Below are 23,578 nucleotides of genomic sequence, written 5' to 3'. Positions count from 1 at the left end.
GCAGAGAGAACAGAAGAGGAGAGGACAGGAGATGAGAAGAGAACAGGAGAGGAGAAGAGGAGAGGACGGAGAGAAGAGAACAGGAATGGCGAGAACAGGTCAGGAGAGGGACAGGACAGGAGAGGTCAGAAGAGGAGAGGAGAAAAGAGGAGTGGAGAGGAGAGGTACTTCTGATTATCAGTGCTGGACACTGAGTGTGTGTGTGTCCGTGTGTGTGTGTGTGTGTGTGTGTGTGTGTGTGTGTGTGTGTGTGTGTGTGTGTGTGTGTGTGTGTGTGTGTAAGTTGTGCCTTTTGTATGGAATTCTTGTTCTGAATTGTTTTTATACTGACCTCGAAACTACTCCAGCTTATTTCCTTGGAAAATAGTATGGTGATAAATAACTGTCGTATATTTGAATGGGATATGGAATTGGGCATTCAATGGAACAATCTTGTCACTTTTAAATGTGTTTTATTGATTATAACATTTCATGATGGTTTCAATGTGATTCATATTTACTATGTAAATAAACATAAATATTCTGTACTTGATTGTGGTACAAATAAAATGTGTATTACACAAGGCAGAAATTAGTGTATTTGTCTCCAAGATCAATCAAAACTCTTTACAGACCAATATCACATGACATACTATGGGGGCACACTTCATAGCCACCAGGGACTGGGGTAGAGAGAGAGAGAGAGAGAGAGAGAGAGAGAGAGAGAGAGAGAGAGAGAGAGAAAGAGAGAGAGAGAGTCGCACAAAACACAACACTTACATCGGACAGAATGGGCACATAACACAGAAGTAGGCCTACATGACTTGATGGCAATTGTTGGGCGAAGATACACAACATATACACAGCACGTGTATACGTGTATATTTACACAGCTCAAATGCTACATAATGCCATGCTAATGATTCTTCCAAATGAGTTTATCATAACCAATGAGTTACACTTTTATCATTAGGGCCCCTCAATGAAGACTATTCCAGGTTACCTTTTGTGTTTCATCAACCGAGTTGAGTTCACAGGTAATAAAGAATAACATCGAGAGAGAGAGAGAGAGAGAGAGAGAGAGAGAGAGAGAGAGACTACCCTCATCCTATAGCCTCACAGCCAATTCCCCTTAGTCAGTCACCAGGGCCACATGTATATAGGGGGCCCACACACAGTCCGGTTTATGAATATGGCATTCCTGCATTGCATTCCTCCAGCATGAATTCAGTACATATGCTACATCATGAAGACGGGGAGACCGGGTATGAAAGTAACACTTTTTGGAAATCCCCTCAAACTACCATTTATTTAAAAGCTACAGATCTAAGAATTTTTGACACAGCACCCACATTTGTCTATTACAATTACTTAAATGTCCTCAATTATATCACATAACTTGTCAGATCATGTGAAATGCAGAGTGTACCTTTGTTACAACCTACCAAACTACCGGGATGGTTGCAACACCTATTTGGGTAGGTTGTAACATCATAGAAAACAATGGAACTCTATGTGATATTACAATTTCTGCATTAAGTTGTAAAAATAGATTCACCATCATGCATCTCATCCATTCCTCTCAAAGGCAATTAACAGCATGTTGATATTATAAAAAGATTTGAAACACAACATTAAAAAAACACAACATTTGTACTTGTTTAACAGTATTGATATGCAATGCTAATGCATTTTCGGCCTATTGGCTTGTATGGGAAAGAACTTGTTACAACCTACCCCACCACTGTCATCCATGTCTTAACTGCTTGTAGTGGCAGGGTGCTCAGATATTAGCAAGGGGCACAGCAACCGTTATTATCTAGAGGAGCTGCAGTTTTACCTGATATACAACATTATGAATGACAGTAAAAACAGTAGACGAAAAGTAAAAAGAAATAAAAAATTACTTTCTTGACTCAGAAATGATTTTTTCCCTCTACCTCTAAAATTATTTTTATATGCCTATTAACTTGAAAATGTCCATGAGAAGTCATAAAGTAAGTCTTGTGACATTGAAAGTGTATCTTTTTCCTAACTGGTGACATTAGTGGTGTTACAACCATCCCTGAGTTAGGCCTACTTTCATACCCGGTCTCCCCAAACTGGAGGTTGTTGTTGGTCTGGTAAACCAACGCCTGGTAGGCTACACGTCTGTGTACACACTCTTTTAGTGTTTCTCAAAGGGGGTGGTACAGCCCCCCTGGGGGCGTTGGGGAGACCTAGGGGGGCGTTGAGAAGGTTACTGTTGAGAGGCGTGGTGCTTAGTTTATTAGTCCATTTAAAAAATGTTATAGTGAGGGTGGGCGATGGCAGGCTTAGGATAAAGTGCAGGGGGCATTTGTCCAAAAAAGGTTGAGAACCACATGGTGCAGCTATTGGTACAGTACTTTTTAAAATTTGTTTATTTAAAAAGAAAAAGTTTAGCAGAGTTTACACCTCCTGATTGAAAAGACTCCTTAAGAAGCTAGATCCGTTATGATTCTCCTTCTACTTTTGGCCTACATTGTTGCCCAATGTCATTATGCACTACGCAGAGGTGGTCAAAATGGACTGACAGAGGAAAAAGTCATTTTCCTCTCCTTTCCTTTGACCTCCTCCAAATTCTACAGACAGAACAGACACGAGGACAACTCGCGAATCGAGCCTGTGTAAGGTCAACGGAATGTCTTCATGAACAGGTGCAACGCTAATGGCGAAGGGCTAATTGGTACTAGCCAGCCAGCTGTCAGTGATCAGGGCTTGATTAGTATAGTATTAGCCAACAGCGTTCAAAGAACAAGGCGGATAATGCAGTCAAGGGCAAATTCATTGGTAAGATTTAGGTGTCTTTAACTTGCTGTGGCATACTGTATGTGTAATTAGGCCAATAACTGTTACAGTTACATAGTAGCTATCAAACCTCTCCTTTGCTAGCACAAAAATGAAAGAAAATGTCCACCAGGACATCAAAAAGACAGGCTACTGATGGACATAAACAGAAGTGTTAAATTATCTGCCTATAAAACTCAAGAATAAGAACATTAAGCATGATTCCTGCAAACAACTGCTACTTGTTCAACACTCCTTCTAGAACTAGTCTAGCCGAATTTATCAAGCTATTAGCCACTGGCACGTAACATTGTGATTATACATGAACTAACTCATACGTGACTTTTTCAAAACTAGCTTCTCTTTTCAGTGTAAACTGTATCTCTCTGTTATCGACGATGTCATCGAAAATGTCCGAGAGCTGTTTCTTGACGAAGGAGTGGATGAGGGCGTCCTCACTGAACTTCATCAGGTTTGTTTTTGTTTTGACAGGAAGGAAGTAGACTGACCAAGTAGTAACATTGTTTCTTCAGTTAATTTGTAACGACGTATTCTAGGCATTTGATACTTTGATATTAGGCTATGCCGTGAATGCCATCGCAGCCCTTGATGAAAAATAGAGCTAGCTACTGTTGTACAAATTTAAATTATTATTTTTTTCCGCACACCTCAACACCTTGCTGTTTTGACAAATTGAAGTGGCTGGTTGTCAGCCCAGGCCAATGAGGTCTACTGTATCATTGACCCAGGCCCATTTAGATATGTTATATGAAGTGAATCAAGGCCAGCCTCTGACAGCACTGATGATGTTAACTGTAAATAACATTCAATTTTATTTTATTAGTGTTATAAAGGCTTATTGGCACCAGTCCTGCCAACTGACCATGGCTGTGTTTCCCAAAAACTTAGTAAAGCTTAAGTAGTACTTAAGTATGAGGGACCCATTAGCAATACATCAGAAATAGGTTTCACATCATTACTAAAAGTTTATACATAAACTATTTTACCTCACACATGCACTTAGCGCAAGCATTTTTATTGCATGTACCAGAACAAAACATTGTATGTAGGCCTATTAAATTATTGTATGCATATAGCCTAGCGAGCCAGACCCGTACAGCAAAAAGCTGTACCAGGGTCTAGGAGGGCTGGGCAGCAGTGTGGGCGGGATAAACGGTTGCTTCAGCACTCAACGCCACGCAATTGGATGGCAAACAACCAATCCCCACACACTTCTGTGTGTAACGTCACAGCTGTCTTGTGAAGCGGCAAGTCCGAGCCGTCGTAGCAGTGAATGCGTGTGATCACCACAGCCACAAACAAGTTTCCTAATAAATCGTGTTTTCACTTACATAGTTCAAAAATGCCTCGTTTTCAACCACACGGCCCTTCTTGATCATCCAGCGAAATGTTGAGCAATTTGGGGCTTGTTAAATGGTTATATTTATGATTGTTGTCAACATGGCATGTTCGGTGTTAGCTAGCTAGCTGTAATACACGGCTGGATATTAGCTCTGTGTAATTGACGACAGATTGGCTAGCCGCTAGCTCGGTAGACTGTAGGTGTCATTCCCATCTATTTAGTAAGCGACTTACAGACTTTCAAAGCTCCCAAATGTCTCGTTTTTAATGACATGGATCTTATTAGAATTTGGGGCAGGCATTTAATACAAGGCTGGATACCTAGCTCTGTGTTATTGGCGACAGGTTAGCTAGCCAGCGAGGGCCCCTTTGTAGGTGGAGCGGCAAATTCGAGCCGTCGTAGCAGTGAATGCATGTGATGACCACAGCCACAAACAAGTGTCCTAATAAATCGTGTTTTCACTTATACAGTTCAAAAATGCCTCGTTTTCAACCACATGGCCCTCCTTGATCAACCAGCGAAATGATGAGCCATTTGGGGCTTGTTAAATGGTTATATTAAGACTGGATAGCTCTGTGTTATTGACGACAGGTTAGCTAGCCACTAGCTTGGTAGACTATGCCATTCCCATCTATTTAGTAAGCTACTCAAAGACTTTCAAAGCTCCCAAATGTTTCGTTTTTAATGGCATGTGTCTTATTAGAAATTGGGGCAGCAATTTCATTCTACACCTACAGTAGTGGTCTGATAATAGCGTGTGACTATCTGGTCCTGTAAAATGCTCAACTTAGCTTACCGAGCTAGTTTAAAACATCGAATGATCAAATAGTATTGTGTTGTGATCTATTTGTGTCCGATAAGTTCATGGTGTATTATTACATCAATCCATGTCAGACACGAAATGTATTATCATCCAGGCTTTTTAAATTAAGTGCACTTTCGTGCTGTAAGTAGCACGGACGGACACCATGCTTCTTCTTAGAAAGTTTCCTGTTTACTAGGTAGCCCAGCCCCCCTCGCGATTTGATTGGCCCTGTCATCGGATAACTTTCAGCCTCGCAAAACGACCGGGGTCCGCTAGACTGCCCCCGGGAGCAAATTCAATTTGCGGTCGCTAGGGGCGTCTAGATTTCTAGGCTAGTATGCATAAACTTTTAGTGATGATATATTTCCTAGGTGGCCCCTCATACTTAAGTACTACTTAGGCTTAAGTGCTACTTAAGAGTTTTTGGGAAACGCAGCCCATGCTAACTTGGTGAAACACTTGTTACAGTGGCCAATGAACAACAACAAAAACATAATTAACATGTCAAACCCTGATAAGTAAATCTGTAATTAGTAAGTCAGTATTATTGGAATATTATAGGCCTAAGTAGGCCGAATGATGAATATGAATTAAAATGAATCGTATAGTGATGTGACTTTGGTCACGTTTTTCTAAATCTGCCTTTAGTTGTGGGTGACAAAGGTCATGCAGTCTAAAGCGGTGGAGGGCTTCCGGAAGGATGCGATCAACCCTTCAAACTTTTCCCTTCATCTGCCAGCCAGCTACACACAGGCCCTCCAAAAACAAGCTGGTGTGTAGAGTTATTTTGTCCTGTCTGCGTTCTTAATTCACCCATTTCTCCCTGGCCACTAAATAGTAATGAAGATGGCAATCATTTTTGTCCATAAGGTATATGAGAATTATGAAAAATTATTTTTAAAGACCCATTACTTCATTCAGAGCATGGTGTTGCAGTGAAATCAGAAACATTTGTATTAAAATGTTCCTGGCAGTGCATGGGGCACCTAAGTCACGCCCTCTACTTCCTGGTTCATGGGGCAATAAGTTGCAAAAAATTGAATGGAAGGGAACGAGGCGAGTCGTGGTGGATTTGTGGTGCATAGGTGGAGGTCCAAGGTTTGGATTGGTGTCGAAAAACCACTAATTTCAAGCCCAGTAATTATTTTTTGACTCCCCATGCCCCATAAACTAGGAAGTAGAGGGCGTGACTTAGGTGCCCCATTGTTCTTCAGTGGCTTCATTTACATGGTGTTTTTAATTCTGAATTAATAATATAGAATTAAATAGTTCAGTGAAGTTTACATTGCACTTTCATTTAATTGAGAATTGTGAAATGTTTACATGATGTTTTCAAAGCGGAATTAAGGTTTATTCAGAATTAAATTGAGTTAATTCTGGATTAAATATCTCATGTAAACTAGTCAAGTGTATAATTTCAATGTCTCTTGAAACATGATTGCCATTGTTTTTCTTTGTTCTATAAAAGGAGCCTCTATCATCCTCCCACCTGGCCAAAGTGTGCAGAGCTTTACAGCAAAGACGGTATGTTATGTGCATTGCTGCACAACTGTACATAAACTTGTAGCATATGCACAGGAAATGAAATTGCGTGTGTATTCAGTGTAGATAAATGGGTTGTCATGTGGGATGTGCCATAGAAGGGATTGAATGGGATGTGATGGTTGGTGGTGGGTTGTATCTTTTGCTTGTTGAGCAGCAGTTTCAGTGGAATTCATTGTATGTGGGTGTGTATGTGTGCATGTTTACATGAGTCCAGTTGAGTTCATTGAACGTGATACTATAACTTGCGCACGTGTGGTGTGCAAGTCCAGTGGGTTCTGACTTGCTGTTAGCCACGGCCTCTTTAGCATGCTAACAGCTATGTGAGGCTTCTACTGTATGTTGTGTCTGTGGGGAGCAGGAGGCAGGTGAGGTCAGTGTGACACTGTATTAAACATACAAAAGGAAGCAGCACCACTTAATTTAGATATAAGACGCAGGCTGAAAAAGCAGGGCGCAGGAGCAAGCGAGGGAGAGAGGGGAGGATGAGAGGGAAGGAAGCAAAAAAGAGAGCCAGGGAGAGATGACAAGGATGAATTAGGCCAAGAATATCCTCCATTTGTGTGAGAAGGGATGGTACACATACTGTATACACACACACACACACACACACACACACATAGACAAACTAATACGGAAGCTTCCTTGTCGCACACCTCTGAGGCTGTGTCAATGAGCACTGTTTTGTTGAGAGTGTGTGCTTGTTGTGGTGCCCCTGACCCCACGGGTCTGCCCTCGCTGATCATTGTGTTTCTCAGTTATAATTATGCGGCTGGCTGGTGACTCCCAGCCGTATATTACTGCTAGTCACTCACTATTGTGTTGTTGGATGATGAGTGTCATGACGTTTTTTTTCTGTTAGTGTTTGGCCTGATGAAGCATACTGTGAGGGGTTGCAAAAATAACAACCTGCCCCTGCTCGTCATCACTGTGCAATGAGTTAGGCTGGCCCCTAGGTGGGGCTGTGGTTGGGGAATGGCACTGTTAAGCATTATGGGGTACGGCCACTGACACCGATTTAGTCTACTGCTGCAAAGAAGTCCAAAATGCTGAAGTTAGAATCAGGATGTTGTAAAAGGTGCTGCAATGTTCAAAGAGTGAATATTCTGATTGTCAGTGAAATCGGTTGACGAATAATAACATTCTGTAAAATTCTGTTCTTGCTGAATGTTTTTTTTCCATTATTATGGTAATGTAAAAGGCACCTGTGCATACTGAGAGGAGCAAGTTGTATGCCAGTCAGTGCAACTCAAAGGAGCCTACAGGTATGATCAGGCAGTTTTTAAATTCACTGTTAATTTGCTTATGCTGTTGGCAGCTACAAATTGCACTGTGGGTGTGCACTGTGTATTAAGCCTTTGCTTAGTAGGGTCTTGGGAGTTGATACAGATAGATTGCACGCAGCCTCTTGTTGTCCTGTTGTGTACTAAATCAATGTGTCCCACAGTGCCAGTGGCAAGAATGTGGGTGGTCTCTTTCTTGCACTCTCATCCAGGGCTGAAGTGCCCTTGAGCAAGGCATCCAACTCCACATTGCTCCATGGACTTTGCCCTGTACATAAATAACAAAAAGTAATAAAAATGTCTGCTAAGTAGGGCCTCGGCTGTGTCTCAACTAGTGAAGACAACATACTGTTACGCTGGTCTTTGGCTGGGCCTTTGATTTTGTCCAAAGGCTGTTTCCCGATCCTCTCCCATCTCTGCTCACTCCCACTCACTTCCTGCCACACTCTCAAACTGTCCTGTATGAATAAAGGCTTACAAGCCCAAAACATATGTTTTTAGAAATGTTATGTGGAAAAATGTTTTTAAAAAATGCTAAGCGTAATTGTCTCGTAATTGCTAAGTGTAATTGTTACTAAAGTGTCTTGTCATCTGCTAATGCGTTCCAGAGTGGAGGTGGTGCGGTGACTACTTTTTCTCTCCCGCCTGGAGTCACGTATCCAGTTCACATCCCAGCAGGAGTCACACTTCAGACCGCCTCAGGTAAGTGACAGAGCCGTGGAAGTTAGCCGGATAATCATCGACTTTCAAATCTCTTCGAGAACCAATATTTGTATTGGTTTTGGCCTGACTAGAAGCAACGCTGAAGGTGTTGCGCCACTAGGAAGGCACGGTTTAATGGAAGTAAGAGTTAGGCTAATCCCATTGACTTCAAAGATGGCAGCTCAAGGAACCTTTGACACACAAATCTCCATTGACATAGTTCCAAAATACAGTGCCCTCCATAATTATTGGCACCCCTGGTTGAGATGTGTTTTTTAGCTTCCAATTATTTAATTTTTTTTCTAAATAATATGGGACCTTAATGGAAAAAAAGAGAAAAATCCAACCTTCAATACAAGTGCATTTATTCAGTGGGGAAAAAATCCCACATAAAGAAATAATTATTTGACATCAAATAATGTGTGTCACAATTATTAGCACCCCTGGTGTTAATATTTTGTACAACCCCCTTTTGCCAACAAAACAGCACCTAATCTTCTCCTATAATGTTTCACAAGATGGGAAAAGACATAAAGAGGGATCTTCAGCCATTCCTCTTTGCAGAATCTCTCTAAATCATCCAGAGACCTGGGTCCTCTCCTCTGTACTCTCCTCTTCAGCTCACCCCACAGGTTCTCAATGGGGTTGAGGTCAGGGGACTGAGATGGCCATGGGAGGAGCTTGATTTTGTGTCTGGTGAACCATTTCTGTGTAGATTTGGCCATATGTTTAGGGTCATTGTCTTGCTGAAAGACCCAGTGACGACCCAGCTTCAGCTTTCGGGCAGAGGGCAACAGATTTTGATTTAAAATGTCCTGGTATTTCAAAGCATTCATGATGCCATGCACCCTAACAAGGTTCCCAGGGCCTTTGGAAGCGAAACAGCCCCACAGCATCACTGACCCACCCCCATACTTCACAGTGGGTATGAGGTGCTTTTCAGCATGCGCATCTTTCGTGGTACGCCAGACCCACTTAGAGTGTTTGTTGCCAAAAAGCTCAATCTTGGTCTCATCTGACCAAAGCACACGGTCCCAGTTGAAGCCCCAATACCGCTTGGCGAACTCCAGACGCTTGCGTTTATGATTGTGAGTGAGGAAAGGTTTTCTCCGTGCATGCCTCCCAAACAGCTTGTTGGCGTGTAGACAGCGCCTGATGGTTGATTTGGAGACTTTGTGACCCCAGGATGCTACCATTTGTTGTAATTCTGTAACAGTGAGCTTTGGAGATCTTTTGATTTCTCTTACCATCCCCCTCACTGTGCGTGGTGGCAAAATAAACTTGGGTCCTCGTCCAGGCTTGTTTACCACTGTTCCAGTTGTTTTGAACTTCTTAATTATTCCTCTCACAGTGGATATGGGCAGCTGCAGTTGAGTGGCAATCTTCTTGTAGCCTCTGCCTGACCTGTGAAGGTCGACGCACATCTGCCTCACTTGTATGCTGTGTTCCTTTGTCTTTCCCATGTTTAAAGGGACAGTTTGGTCAATTTCAACATGCAGTTGTATTGCTCACGCTACCCTTGACTTGTCAGTACCTGGTGATGCCACATTTTTCGGCTCAGCCCTTTCCGAGATATGAGCAATTCTAATGGGGGCAGCGTTTGTTTACATTTTTAAAAAATGAAACATAGGCCAACTCCAAATATTTTCCCAAAAGGTACTGCTGTTTGCTAGTTGTCTGCTGATGTTTTATAACCTTTTGGATGTTTTTGGGAATAAATAAAAATGTTTTTTTGAAATGTAAACAAAGAGCTGCCCCCATTACAATGACCAGGATCTCGGAAACGGCTGAAGAAGAAGAAAAAAAAAATCTCAGGCACTGACAAGTCCAGGGTAGTGTGAGCATTACAACTGCATGTTGAAATTGACCAAACTGTCCCTTTAAGAGTGGATAAGAGAAATGGCCTCGGTGTCACGTCATATTTATACCCCAGGGAAACAGGAAGTGATGAATTACTAATTAAATGTTCCTACATACTCTGGTAAACTTTGTAAACTACTGTAGAAAAGACAGAAATGCTTCAATTATATTTATTTCCTGGGAATTGTTAAGGGTGCCAATAATTGTGGAACAGGTGATTTAATGAAAAATAATTATTTTTCAGTCAGGGATTTTTTTTTTTTCTTACAATTCATTTGAGTTGAAGGCTACATTTTCCTACAATTTTCAGTGTGACAGTATTCTTCTGCAATAAACACTGAATTTATTTTAAGGCTTTTAACACAACTCAACCAGGGGTGCCAATAATTATGGAGGGCACTGTAGTTCCACATAAAAAGGAATAAAAATGAGCACATGAATTGCATTTACCTTCACTGCACTTTCTGTTATCTTTACTTGTTATTATGTAGTGTTCTGTGTTAGTCTTTAGCAAAAAGACAAAAATTATTTGAATTATGTGCATCATGTCACCAACCGACTTCCTGTACCCCGGTTGTCACAACTCTGAATTCCATGGCTCTGAGGTGAGCGAGGAGGACCAAGGAGCCTTAACTGGAGTTTTAAATTAAATTCATGTATCTGTCTAACTCCCTCATGTCTTAAGGGCTCTGCATACTTCACGTGCGCACTTTGGCGCGTTTGGCGCGAGAACCATCAATGACGTCATCACTTGCGCCAGACTATTCATACTTCAAACAGGCTTTCGCTCGCATTTTCGGAAGTGCCCTCTGCTGTTCATGAGAGAAACTGCAGTATCTTTCGCAACTCGCAGCGTGGGTTCTATGGATGTATAAAATAGAAAGCCAAACACGGCTGCTGTAGGGCTACTGAACGTCTGACTTGTGACTTACCACATTGAAACATAGATTTTTGTTGTAGCCTACATTGCCAGATCATTCCAAGACCATGTGAGAGCATTGTTCTGGCGGCAGAATTTATAAATAGATCGCCGAACACAACGTGCTTCTGAACAAAGTAAATAATTGTTTCACTGAACAACATTTAAGGGAGAAGATAAAATAACTCTCTAGGACATTTTATTATCCTCAAAATGATGCAGAATCCATTCTGTAGTAGCCTACAGTAGCTGTAGCCTCTCTTCGCAACTCCTGCTTTGTCTGCCTACCTACATGGTCGCTGGTGGCGCACGCCAAGTTACAAAAAATGTAGGGTGCACGAACTCGCGCCACGGCAGCTCGCGCCACGGCGTGTGACGTCATTTTGGGTCACGTGACGGCGCGCGCCATCGTCGCGAGTGAAGTATGAAGGAGGGTAGCGCCAGTCACGCCAAGTATGAATCCCCCTTTAGCCAGAAGCACTGCATGAGAAGATGAAGAACTTGTTCATGTTTTATTAACACAACTTCATGTGTCTGTCTAATTCCCTCGTGTCTGTGTTGACTCTGATCGTCGTTCATGCTGAGAAACTCCCCAAAACCAGAAATGGATGCATATTGCTCTGTTTTCATCATGTAATTTTACAAACCTTTGACCAAAATGCTGACATGACGGATACATTTACATTTGTGATCCATGCCACTGACTTTTATTTCTCGGTTTTGAAATCCATGCTTGACTGTTACATTTCCTTATGTTGCATGCTAGGCCACTTCTACAAAGTGAATGTACCGGTGGTGGTGACCCAGGCCCCCAGAGCCAACCGCGTGGTCAATCAGGCTTCCGCTGTGCAGAAAGCAGCCGCCCCGCCAGCGACTCCCAGGCCACAGCCAGCCTCCACCCAGCCTCCACCCACTGCCCCTGCCCCTGCCACCCAGCCATCCCCCAGGCAGCTCGCACCAACTGGCCAGGACACTGCTCCTGCCTCAGCTGCCCCAGCCAGCAGCGCTGATGCCCAGTCTGGGCAGAGGAGTGCCCAGACGGACCAGCAGCAGGCCCCTGAGACCGCAGCACCCCCGGTGACGCCACCAGTGTCTCAGGTATGTCCAGTGTTGGGTTATCCGGCTTCAGATGTTACAATCCTGCACCCACTATTTGAGCACCCATGAACTGGTGGCATGAATGGCTGGAATGAGGTGGATGCTGGTGATTTCACAAATTAACCTGTGTAATGAGTGGCTGAATTGAAAAGTGGGTGCAGAACTGTAACTATTGAGGCCCGATTACCCAACTGTGAGTTTGTCTCATGCTTTTCTAGGTCAGTGATGCTTCAGCAGTAGCACAAGTCAGGGTGGCACAACGACAGCCAGTGCCACTATTGTATTGATTTTTTGTTGTTTTTTAGTGGACTATCTAACAAGCATATTCATTGCAGCATATCAACCACCAATTACTAAATAATTCATGGGCATTAAATCCTGTTACTGCACCTGACGTCTGAGCCCAAAAAAGCGTCTTTCACCCTTCTGTATCAAGTCTAGTTATGTTACTTCTTAGCATGCATCATTGAACTGGATGGTACCAAAACCTGAATGAAACCAACTGGTCCCATTTGGTTCTATTGATAAATCTATGCTACTGTAGTAGTACTTTCAACAGCATCAGGAAAGGTAAAACTCAAATTATTTGACTTGAGAGGAAGCGTAAAATAAGTATTCCAACATGAGCATTTCCAAAATGGTGGACTCTCAGTATGTACATGTCAGTCCTGTGTATGTCTATGTCCTTGCATGGTATAGAGAGAAACGTAATTTCATTTTCCTTTGTATTATCTGTGCATATCAAGAAAGTGACAATAAAAGCTAACTTGACTTACTTGACTGTTCCTTTAATGTTAGGGAGGTGGTCTTGGAGGATGGTTGTGGGTTTGAATCCCAGCCTTCCATGGCTGATACACTTCTGAGCAAGGCACCTAACTAATAGGGTTGCTCGATTATGAGAAAAATCAATATCACGATTATTTCAGTCAATATTGATATCACAATATTTTTAGATAATATTAATTGTGCTAAACAATTCACAATCTTCCCTCCCTTCAGCAGTTGCAGAAACACACATTGATGTTCTGCATGAGTGTTGGGTAGCAAGTCTGTTTTGTGCTCGCAATGGCTCAAGTGGAGGCGATATTATGAAATTTGATATTTTTTGACACCAATATTGATGTAACGATATTAATACGATATATTGCACAGCCCTACTAACTAACCACACTCAGTAGAACCACCTCCGTAGAACCAATACCCTGTGCCTAAATCACTTTGGATAAAAGTGTCAGCACAACTGTACTGGTAATTATATCCCCGAAACGCGGAGCGTCGGGGATGTAATGGTTTTGCGTGCACCGTCGTTATATCCCCGAAACGCGGAGCGTCGGGGATGTAATGGTTTTGCGTGCACCGTCGCCGCCGCGTCCGCCGCCGCCGCCGCCGCCGCCGCGTAAGGTCTTTCGTGTTAATGCGATAACTTTTGAACGGATGTTTGGATTTGTCCCAGATTTGGTGTGTGAATGCTCTAGGACAGGTTCATGAGCTGATTCGAGTTTGGAGGTCAACAATTTCAAGATGGCCGAATTCAAGATGGCCGAATTTTTGTTTGGCCCATTACTTCTGACCGGGTGGATGGATTTGTCCCAGATTTGGTGTGTGAATGCTCTAGGGTGGGTTCATGAACTGATTAGAGTTTGGAGGTTAACACTTTCAAGATGGCCAAATTCAAGATGGCCGAATTTTTGTTTGGTCCATAACTTCTGACCGGGTGGATGGATTTGTCCCAGATTTGGTGTGTGAATGTTCTAGGGTAGGTTCATGAACTGATTCGAGTTTGGCGGTCAACAATTTCAAGATGGCCGAATTCAAGATGGCAGAATTTTTGTTTGGCCCATTACTTCTGACCGGGTGGATGGATTTGTCCCAGATTTGGTGTGTGAATGCTCTAGGGTGGGTTCATGAACTGATTACAGTTTGGAGGTTAACACTTTCAAGATGGCCGAATTCAAGATGGCCGAATTTTTGTTTGGTCCATAACATCTGACCGGGTGGATGGATTTGTCCCAGATTTGGTGTGTGAATGTTCTAGGGTAGGTTCATGAACTGATTCGAGTTTGGAGGTCAACAATTTTAAGATGGCCGAATTCAAGAAGGGCCGAATTTTTGTTTGGCCCATTACTTCTGACCGGGTGGATGGATTTGTCCCAGATTTGGTGTGTGAATGCTGCAGGGTAGGTTCATGAACTGATTCGAGTTTGGAGGTCAACACTTTCAAAATGGTGGAATTTTTATTTGGCCCATAACTTCTGACTGGGTGGATTGATTTGCCCGGTAACTCCTTAATTTAATGGTTCACCATTTCAGTGAATCTACCATGTAGGCCTACAGTGTAATAACCAGTGTAACAATATTTAATACCATGTAATACTAGTGTAATACCAGTGTAAAAATAGGCAATACCAGGTACAGTGTAATAACCAGTGTAATAATATGTAATACCATGTAATACTAGTGTAATACCAGTGTACAAATATGCAATACCATGTAATACCACTTACACACAAATAGCCTACATGATATAAGTACAAAATTGGTACATGGTGTCACACTGGTATGACGTGGTATTAAATATTGTTACACTGGTTATTACACTGTACCTAATGTGGTATATCCACTGTAATAGTGAACCATTAAAACAGTGTTACCATTTGCCCCATTTTTTCCTTCATTTTCACAATAGTCATTTGGTTTTAAGCCTCTGCACGTCATTGATCTATGTATATATGTGGCCTGCGTTATCTCTTTACCGTAATATTTTTTTATATTTTTAATATTTTTAAGATGTTTAGTGACTACGCCACTCTCATTTGTAAGGGTGAGAGAACCCAACCATCAAACACTTGATTTGACTTTCCCCGCAACAGGTTAGTGAATAACAAGAGATACAACTGTCATACAATTCAGAGTTCTTTTTATTTTCTTTCTTTTCGTAATGAGTCTCTGTATCTGAAAATATGCCTCACGGGCTCAGTCAAATATCAAATCAGAATATGAAGCTTTTACAGTATCCTTAGGCACGTCATCTCAATATACAAGAATGTGCAAATGTGCTAGTTATGCAAAAGTGCTTATGACAATTGGCATTTGCACGAGGGGTAGACCAAATAACAAAAATTGCACGGCAAACAAAGTTAGTAAATCAAATTGTAAAAAGAAAACAAACTGCCAAAAGGGCAAAATTGGTAATGGCCACCACACACACACACAAGCCTGTTAGACACACGTCTTTGGTCTCCCCCTACAGCAAGTATAGGTTCCAAAAGGAGTCTGAGATTTAAGATACGTCTCCCAGTAATACTTCAGTGTTCATACCCTAATCATATACACAAGCTCCGTCTTGGCGGTTACTAAGTAGAAACTTACACGAGCCCCTTCGTCTCGGATGTTAGAGTGAAACTTACACAAGCCCCTTCGTCTCGGACGTCAAAGTGAAAAGGTTGCACAGGATGAATCACTCACACAATAGGACAAAACAAAACAAAAGGTTGGGAAAAGAACAGTGATGCCCCCCTTCTCTAGTGACACTGCATCAGTGTAGTCGAAGGCACCAACTCCTCCTATGTACATTTAACGAGAAAGTTACCATTAGGCACGGCATTTATAACTCGATTCAACAGGAGTTGTGTATTGTGGAAATGTGGGCGCTCCCACAGGTGCAACCACGACACCACAGCGCGATATCAAAGGCACCACGCTGCCAGTCCCGCCATCACACCTGCGGAGCACCCCCACTCCCACCCCACACAACTCCCTACACACGTCAAGTGCTAAGCGTCGAAACTCTTACAGAAAATGCCGGCATTACCTCTGGTTCTCTCGAAGCGGCATGCAAGCAGTCAACCACACAGGACACAAAGTGGAAGAACATCACCAGCGACACTGTGATAGAGTAACACTACATCAGTCACAACAGAGACTACGTTCGCACACACGAGAGAAGCGTACAGAACGCATCTTTTACCTTGAGTTTGCCCAGCTCAGCACACCATCCCAGAACAGCAGCCGACCCCACGCCAGCCGCCGATGGACAGGGCTACAATTAAGTTAAATGGTGTCAGTAACCAACAACTAAGTACATTACAATGCACCAAAAAGAGCAATAAACCAACCGAGAAGGACGCCTACCTTTCCTGTACGGTGGCTCAACCACAAACAGAGGGACAGAGAGAGCGGTGTGCCCACGCTACACTCGACAGCATCAAAAACACGGCGTCTTTGCTAACTAGCTACCACCGCAATGATTTATGCTACACACCTGAAGGAAAGGGGAGTGTCGTTATCCCGTCAGAATAAAAGTTCGGGATGACCACCGGTTACATACACCCCCACTTTAAAAGGTCACCGTCCCGGTGACACTCCGCACTCGCACACATCCCCGCACACGCGTACACACACACCCAACAAGCACGCACGCACACACACACACACACACACACACACACACACAAGCACGCGCATCGCACGCGCATCCAACGAGCGCAACCACACGCACACTAGAGGCCCCCCAGCACATTAACCATCAACAAAGTACACATGCACATAATCATACACAGACACTGCATTATGATCCAGGATGGAGTCACGCCAGGCTGGATGGACATGGACGTTCTTCTTGGACGGTTACTCTCCAGTCCACTACATGACAGTCTGCGGTTGGAGGCCTGCCCATTGCCCCCTGAGTGGGCTGTCGGCGAAGGCTGCCGCTGCGCACCCACAGAGGCCCGTTGCCCATTGCCCCCTGAGTGGGCTGTCGGCGAGGGTTGCCACTGCGCACCCACAGAGGCCCGTTGCCCATCACGGTCTCTCACTGGGTGCCCCAGATGCTGGCTCCCCCACGTGAAGCTAGCCTCATGCGACATGGACGTTCTTCTTGGACGGTTACTCTCCGGTCCACTAAATGACAGTCTGCGCCTGCGGTTGGAGGCCTGCCCATTGCCCCCTGAGTGGGCTGTCGGCGAGGGCTGCCGCTGCGCACCCACAGAGGCCCGTTGCCCATCACGGTCTCTCACCGGGTGTCCCCGATGCTGGCTCTCCCACGTGAAGCCAGCCTCCTGCGACTCCGGTTGAGGTTGAGGTTGCTGGGAAATGCCCAGCCACCTTGACAGCACATCCAGCTGCCCTTGCTGATGCGCTGCCATCTGCTTCAACTCAGACAGTCCTTCCATGCTTCTCTCGCAGCTTGGCCGTCGGCTATGCCAGCACCCCTGCCGGTGATCTCGTCGGTGGGGCCCTCCGCTGGCTGGGGGTAATCACTGTTCTTTTCCCAACAAAACAAAACAAAACCAAATGCATACAAAACCCACCACTAACAATTGTAGACAGCTGTATCCACTTAGTTATCCTTTGCCGACTACTGCCAAATGTGGCCTGCGTTATCTCTTTACCGTAATATTTTTTTATATTTTTAATATTTTTAAGATGTTTAGTGACTACGCCACTCTCATTTGTAAGGGTGAGAGAACCCAACCATCAAACACTTGATTTGACTTTCCCCGCAACAGGTTAGTGAATAACAAGAGATACAACTGTCATACAATTCAGAGTTCTTTTTATTTTCTTTCTTTTCGTAATGAGTCTCTGTATCTGAAAATATGCCTCACGGGCTCAGTCAAATATCAAATCAGAATATGAAGCTTTTACAGTATCCTTAGGCACGTCATCTCAATATACAAGAATGTGCAAATGTGCTAGTTATGCAAAAGTGCTTATGACAATTGGCATTTGCACGAGGGGTAGACCAAATAACAAAAATTGCACGGCAAACAAAGTTAGTAAATCAAATTGTAAAAAGAAAACAAACTGCCAAAAGGGCAAAATTGGTAATGGCCACCACACACACACACAAGCCTGTTAGACACACGTTTTTGGTCTCCCCCTACAGCAAGTATAGGTTCCAAAAGGAGTCTGAGATTTAAGATACGTCTCCCAGTAATACTTCAGTGTTCATACCCTAATCATATACACAAGCTCCGTCTTGGCGGTTACTAAGTAGAAACTTACACGAGCCCCTTCGTCTCGGATGTTAGAGTGAAACTTACACAAGCCCCTTCGTCTCGGACGTCAAAGTGAAAAGGTTGCACAGGATGAATCACTCACACAATAGGACAAAACAAAACAAAAGGTTGGGAAAAGAACAGTGATGCCCCCCTTCTCTAGTGACACTGCATCAGTGTAGTCGAAGGCACCAACTCCTCCTATGTACATTTAACGAGAAAGTTACCATTAGGCACGGCATTTATAACTCGATTCAACAGGAGTTGTGTATTGTGGAAATGTGGGCGCTCCCACAGGTGCAACCACGACACCACAGCGCGATATCAAAGGTACCACGCTGCCAGTCCCGCCATCACACCTGCGGAGCACCCCCACTCCCACCCCACACAACTCCCTACACACGTCAAGTGCTAAGCATCGAAACTCTTACAGAAAATGCCGGCATTACCTCTGGTTCTCTCGAAGCGGCATGCAAGCAGTCAACCACACAGGACACAAAGTGGAAGAACATCACCAGCGACACTGTGATAGAGTAACACTACATCAGTCACAACAGAGACTACGTTCGCACACACGAGAGAAGCTTACAGAACGCATCTTTTACCTTGAGTTTGCCCAGCTCAGCACACCATCCCAGAACAGCAACCGACCCCACGCCAGCCGCCGATGGACAGGGCTACAATTAAGTTAAATGGTGTCAGTAATCAACAACTAAGTACATTACAATGCACCAAAAAGAGCAATAAACCAACCGAGAAGGACGCCTACCTTTCCTGTACGGTGGCTCAACCACAAACAGAGGGACAGAGAGAGCGGTGTGCCCACGCTACACTCGACAGCATCAAAAACACGGCGTCTTTGCTAACTAGCTACCACCGCAATGATTTATGCTACACACCTGAAGGAAGGGGAGTGTCGTTATCCCGTCAGAATAAAAGTTCGGGATGACCACCGGTTACATAGATATTAAATATATTTATTTTATATTTTGTATTTATCATAAACGTTCATGAAAAGGTGGACGGGAGTGGTAGGAATGATTGGGGACTGGAAGCGTCGCGTTTCGGGGATATACCTTAAGCAGTCGAAGGCGACTGCACAGGCAGTCTAGTTTAAATATGTTGACACGTGATATTTTTGCATATTTTTGTTCAATGTGTGTCATGTATGTGTACAGTTTGCTGGACACCTTCATGCCCCTCGGGATCAATAACGATATTGTTCTCCACACTACACAGACTATCCCTGCTGATGTCCCCGCGCCAGTGGGTGCAGCAGTGGTGGCTCAGAAGAACACCATTGTTGTTGATCCAGCACCAGTGTCCCAGGACCACTCCACTTCCAATGAGGTCCCAACAGCGGCACTAGCCTCTCGGGGCCTCTTGGCTGGGGCTGGGGCTGGGGCTGGTGCTGGTGCTGATGGACCTCAACCGTCTCCGATGCCCGTGGCGGAGAGCCCAGGGGACTTCAATCTGGACGGCATTGACTTCAGCCCTCAGGTTGGCCAGGAAAGCCCCCTGAACCTGTGCATACAGGTGGATACACACACACACACACACACATACACTCACCTATGCACAGTGCAGGCAGACCAGCTGAAAATTCTCTGCATGTCATTCTTCCACATATTTTGCTATGCATTTTGTCGATTTAGGAATTTTATGAATGGAGGAATGAATAACTGACTGAAAGTCTCAAACATCTTTATATCCCTGTTTGTTTCCCTACATGCGCACGCGCGCGCACACACACACACACACACACACACACACTAACTATCTATTGATTTGTCTGTGTGTGTGTGGGTGTATATGTTTAGACGCCCCAGAACATGGAGGTGAAGCAGGAGCAGGGGCCGCTCTCCAGCTGTCCCATGAGCGGGGACTCCATTGACCTTACCTCACCTCGCACCTCCGACTCATCTAAGCTGAAGGAGGAAGCCAAGGAGGAAGCTTCCGATGCGTTTCCTGTTTCCTGCGATGGCTCCGCCTTTAGCAGCTTGGGCAACCAATTGGATGAAGCGATAAGGGTAGGGGGACATTTCTTTTTTTTTTCTTTAAAAGGCAGTGTGTGTTTTTTTTAATTTCTTTCTAGAATGTATTCTGCCCTTTCACCAATGTCTTATTTTTAATGGATATTTACTACCACCATCAAATTCTAACCATAAACGATTATCAAAAAGATAGATTTAACAAATCATGGGGTGTATCGTACAATAGGTCAAAAAACGTGACGTGAACTGAATCGTGACAGCCCTAGTGGTTGCCCTGTTGAATTACAACGAAATGGTATTGTGTTGTCATCCTAGTAGTGTGAGCTGCCAGGTCAATTCTACTGTACTGCGCTGTGTGTGCGTGCCTGTATGTGTCAGGCTTGAACGAAATTCCGAATGGCAAGGATTTCAATTCAAAGTAATGCCATAATATGAACACTAGGTGGTGGTGTTCTATGTACTTTCAATGGGTGGTGTAGATTAAATTCAAAGAAATTCAAGGTAATGGCAACACCTAGTGTTCGTATAATGGCATTATTTTGAATTGAAATTCTTTCCATTCGGAATATCGTACAAGCCTGGTATGTGTTGCTGATCAGATGGAGCTGATGAAGGACTTCAACTTCTGCGGGCTGGAGGACCTGGTGCAGCTGGACGGGGCGTGCGACGGCAGCTCTGACGAGGAGGAAGAGGATGGTGATGATCGTCACGAGGAAGAGAAGACGAAGATGGAGCTAGAGATGGAGATGGAGATGGATGAGGTCCCGATGGGTGAGAACGACTTCCTGAGCCTGATCAGTGCCGAGGCCCTGGACGTGCTGAAGGAAGCTGGCAGCAGCGACGACGAGGGCAACGCCAGCAGCGCCAGCAGCGACACCGAGCAGCCCGTCATCATAGAGGAGGTAGGACACCTCACACTGGGTGGATTCCAATATGCTGACTCCCGTCCTCGGTCTGTGCTTGTGGCCTCTCGTTTGCTGATGCCCCGCCTCTGTGGAGAAAAGTTTCCCCACTGTCAGCCTAGCCACAACTTTCCCCACTGTCAGCCTAGCCACACTTTTCTTGTGTTTGGCTTAATGTTGAATTTGTTTCTTTGTCTTTGTTTTTTTTGTTTTTGGAGTGCAGCCTCTGTCATTGGCACCCTTGGGTCATTGCAGTCACCACCCCCTTACGCACCTGTCAGGTGCTTCTGAAAGTTTTTTTTAAGCACCACCTACCCAGGTTTGCCATATTGACTCTGAAGAAGACGTGTGAACGTCGAAACGTTAGTCTTGGCGCTTGCCCAATAAAACAAGTTATTTTCCACATCTGAAGATACTCCGGTGATTTCCTTTATTCCCCTGCATTTACAAAGTCCTTTCCCGAGACGCACCAGATTGTGAAGTGCAGGAGCACGGAGGATATCTCTCTTTGCTATATGTACTTACTGCGCTTTGCCTGCGTAGGGCAGTTTAGCCTAAGGGCTGTGGGACATGTTAACCCAGCCCTGCATGTTAACACACACCTATAAACTCCATGTTGTTTTTGCATATAAACTGCTTACCTATCTGTTTTGTCTTCTGTCCATCACAGGACCCTCTAAACTCAGGAGACGATGTGAGTGACCAGGATGTCCCAGACCTGTTTGACACAGAGAATGTGGTGGTGTGCCTTTACGAAAAGGTATACTCCATACGCTTTCTGCAAGGGAAAATGTCACTCTGTATGAGTGATTTTTCAGACCGTAATTTCTGGACAATAAATCACACCCTGGAGCTAACTCCCTTCACTTTTTGCTTGTAACATGTAATAATCTATCTATAATAGCCATATCATGGAATATACCATAAGCCACAGGGTTCAAAGCATGAGAAAAAAGTAACTACAGGTGTATATTAGGTGTATATTAAACTACAGGTGTATACAGCTCTTGACAGGAAATCTAAAATAATAGTCTTATCATTGACATTATTATTTGTTACTTCATCAGATTCATCGCAGTAAGAACAACTGGAAGTTCACCCTGAGGGATGGCGTGATGACGTATGGGGGGAAGGATTATGTTTTCTCCCGGGCCATCGGGGAGGCGGAGTGGTGAGGTCGGCGGTTTCTACGGCAGAAAACGTAAAAGTCACGTAATGTGTCTGGATATCAGAAACAGGAGGAACATTTCACTGACTATGTTTCAAAAGATTTCTGTTGTCTTGTAAATGGGCATAATATTTCCTTTTCATGTTTTGATTTCATTTAGAGTTATTCATTTATTTTACTTATTTATTGGTCTGTTTGAGTTTGTTTTTGTTGATTTAGTAATATCATTCAGCTGTCTCGAGTTTATTGCGCATTGACTGTGACTGAAACTCAAACGCATTGTTTAATTTTTTGAAAGCTGATCTGACTGAGATTGAGTGTTTTGTTTATTTATTTAAATATATTTATTTGAGCTGTACAGTACATACGCTTACATGTGATTGACATGTAATTGGGAAACAAGTTCTTCAGTTCAGTAAAGAAAAATGCATCGAAACTGCTCCTCATTGTGTACGTGTGTTTTGAAAAGGCCATTCATCACACACTTCAAATGTGTATATTCATTCATTCTTTCTGTCATTCAAAAAAATAGATGCACACATGCTTTTTCAAACTTGCATCACGTCAATTTACCCTGCATTCAACTGAAATTAACTAAGGTTTAAATCTGGCATACAGGGCATTCCCTGGTGGGCCAACGGTCTTCAGGGGTCGAGCTACCATACCATTACTCTCCTGTTCCTGTTCCCCTTGCTTTAAACTGGGAGAGAGACATTATTTTTCCTCAAAGTTGAATGAGCCATGACTTAATAATAATTGGTTGGCTAATAATAACAACAACAACAATAATAATAATACCAACAACAATAATAATAATAACAATGATAATATGGGCGAAACTGAAAGTTAATCTGAAGCGGAATACATCATATTCAATTAAACCCTGTAAGCTTTTTCACCAATCGTCTAGGTAGTATGATGTGATGATCACGTTGTGATCACGGATGGGCCTAAGCCTATTGCGCTTGCCAGCAGTAGGAACGCTTCCTAATTCGTACGTCATAACCATTGACAGTATTCTATATACTCTCAATGGGTGTCCGCCATGATTGTTCTTCGATTCACCGGTGAGGGCGAGCTGACGCACAGCATTCTGGGTCATACGCTCAGCTCGGTTCAGCTGGCCGAAAAAACTAGGGTTTTCCAGCTGTGCCGC

At 43.8% G+C, this 23,578-nt stretch overlaps 2 protein-coding genes and 1 long non-coding RNA gene across 5 annotated transcripts; 1 reads left to right on the top strand and 2 right to left on the bottom strand.

Annotated features, from left to right (window-relative positions):
• The first annotated feature begins 2,621 nt into the window (after positions 1-2,621).
• Positions 2,622-22,862, top strand: gtf2a1l (general transcription factor IIA, 1-like). 2 transcript variants are annotated; one of them, XM_063191059.1, is made up of 11 exons: positions 2,622-2,790; positions 3,158-3,259; positions 5,604-5,727; positions 6,424-6,479; positions 8,389-8,482; positions 12,028-12,359; positions 19,598-19,894; positions 20,179-20,388; positions 20,952-21,254; positions 21,925-22,014; positions 22,322-22,862. In XM_063191059.1, the coding sequence occupies exons 1-11, from the start codon at positions 2,650-2,652 to the stop codon at positions 22,427-22,429; spliced, it is 1,857 nt and encodes a 618-aa protein (XP_063047129.1). In that variant the 5' UTR covers positions 2,622-2,649; the 3' UTR covers positions 22,430-22,862. The 2 variants fall into 2 exon arrangements, with proteins under 2 accessions (XP_063047129.1, XP_063047130.1); XM_063191060.1 differs by having other exon boundaries at positions 2,624-2,790; positions 3,145-3,259.
• LOC134440908 (uncharacterized) lies at positions 15,198-16,714 on the bottom strand. Of its 2 annotated transcripts, XR_010033056.1 has the most exons (4): positions 16,491-16,714; positions 16,327-16,398; positions 16,171-16,244; positions 15,198-15,922 (listed from the first exon to the last, which is right to left on the bottom strand). It is a non-coding gene; the product is annotated as an uncharacterized LOC134440908 (long non-coding RNA). The 2 variants fall into 2 exon arrangements; XR_010033055.1 differs by having other exon boundaries at positions 15,198-16,244; positions 16,491-16,682.
• LOC134440907 (uncharacterized) lies at positions 16,796-19,242 on the bottom strand. Its single transcript, XM_063191061.1, has 4 exons — positions 19,128-19,242; positions 18,964-19,035; positions 18,808-18,881; positions 16,796-18,559 (listed from the first exon to the last, which is right to left on the bottom strand). Exon 4 carries the CDS (start codon positions 17,528-17,530, stop codon positions 16,859-16,861), a length of 672 nt encoding a protein of 223 aa, XP_063047131.1. The 5' UTR covers positions 17,531-18,559; positions 18,808-18,881; positions 18,964-19,035; positions 19,128-19,242; the 3' UTR covers positions 16,796-16,858.
• Positions 22,863-23,578: the final 716 nt, after the last annotated feature.

The sequence above is a fragment of the Engraulis encrasicolus genome, chromosome 24 (assembly GCF_034702125.1).
Source record: "Engraulis encrasicolus isolate BLACKSEA-1 chromosome 24, IST_EnEncr_1.0, whole genome shotgun sequence".
Taxonomy (NCBI): domain Eukaryota; kingdom Metazoa; phylum Chordata; class Actinopteri; order Clupeiformes; family Engraulidae; genus Engraulis; species Engraulis encrasicolus.
This window is presented reverse-complemented; position numbering and strand designations above follow the sequence as displayed.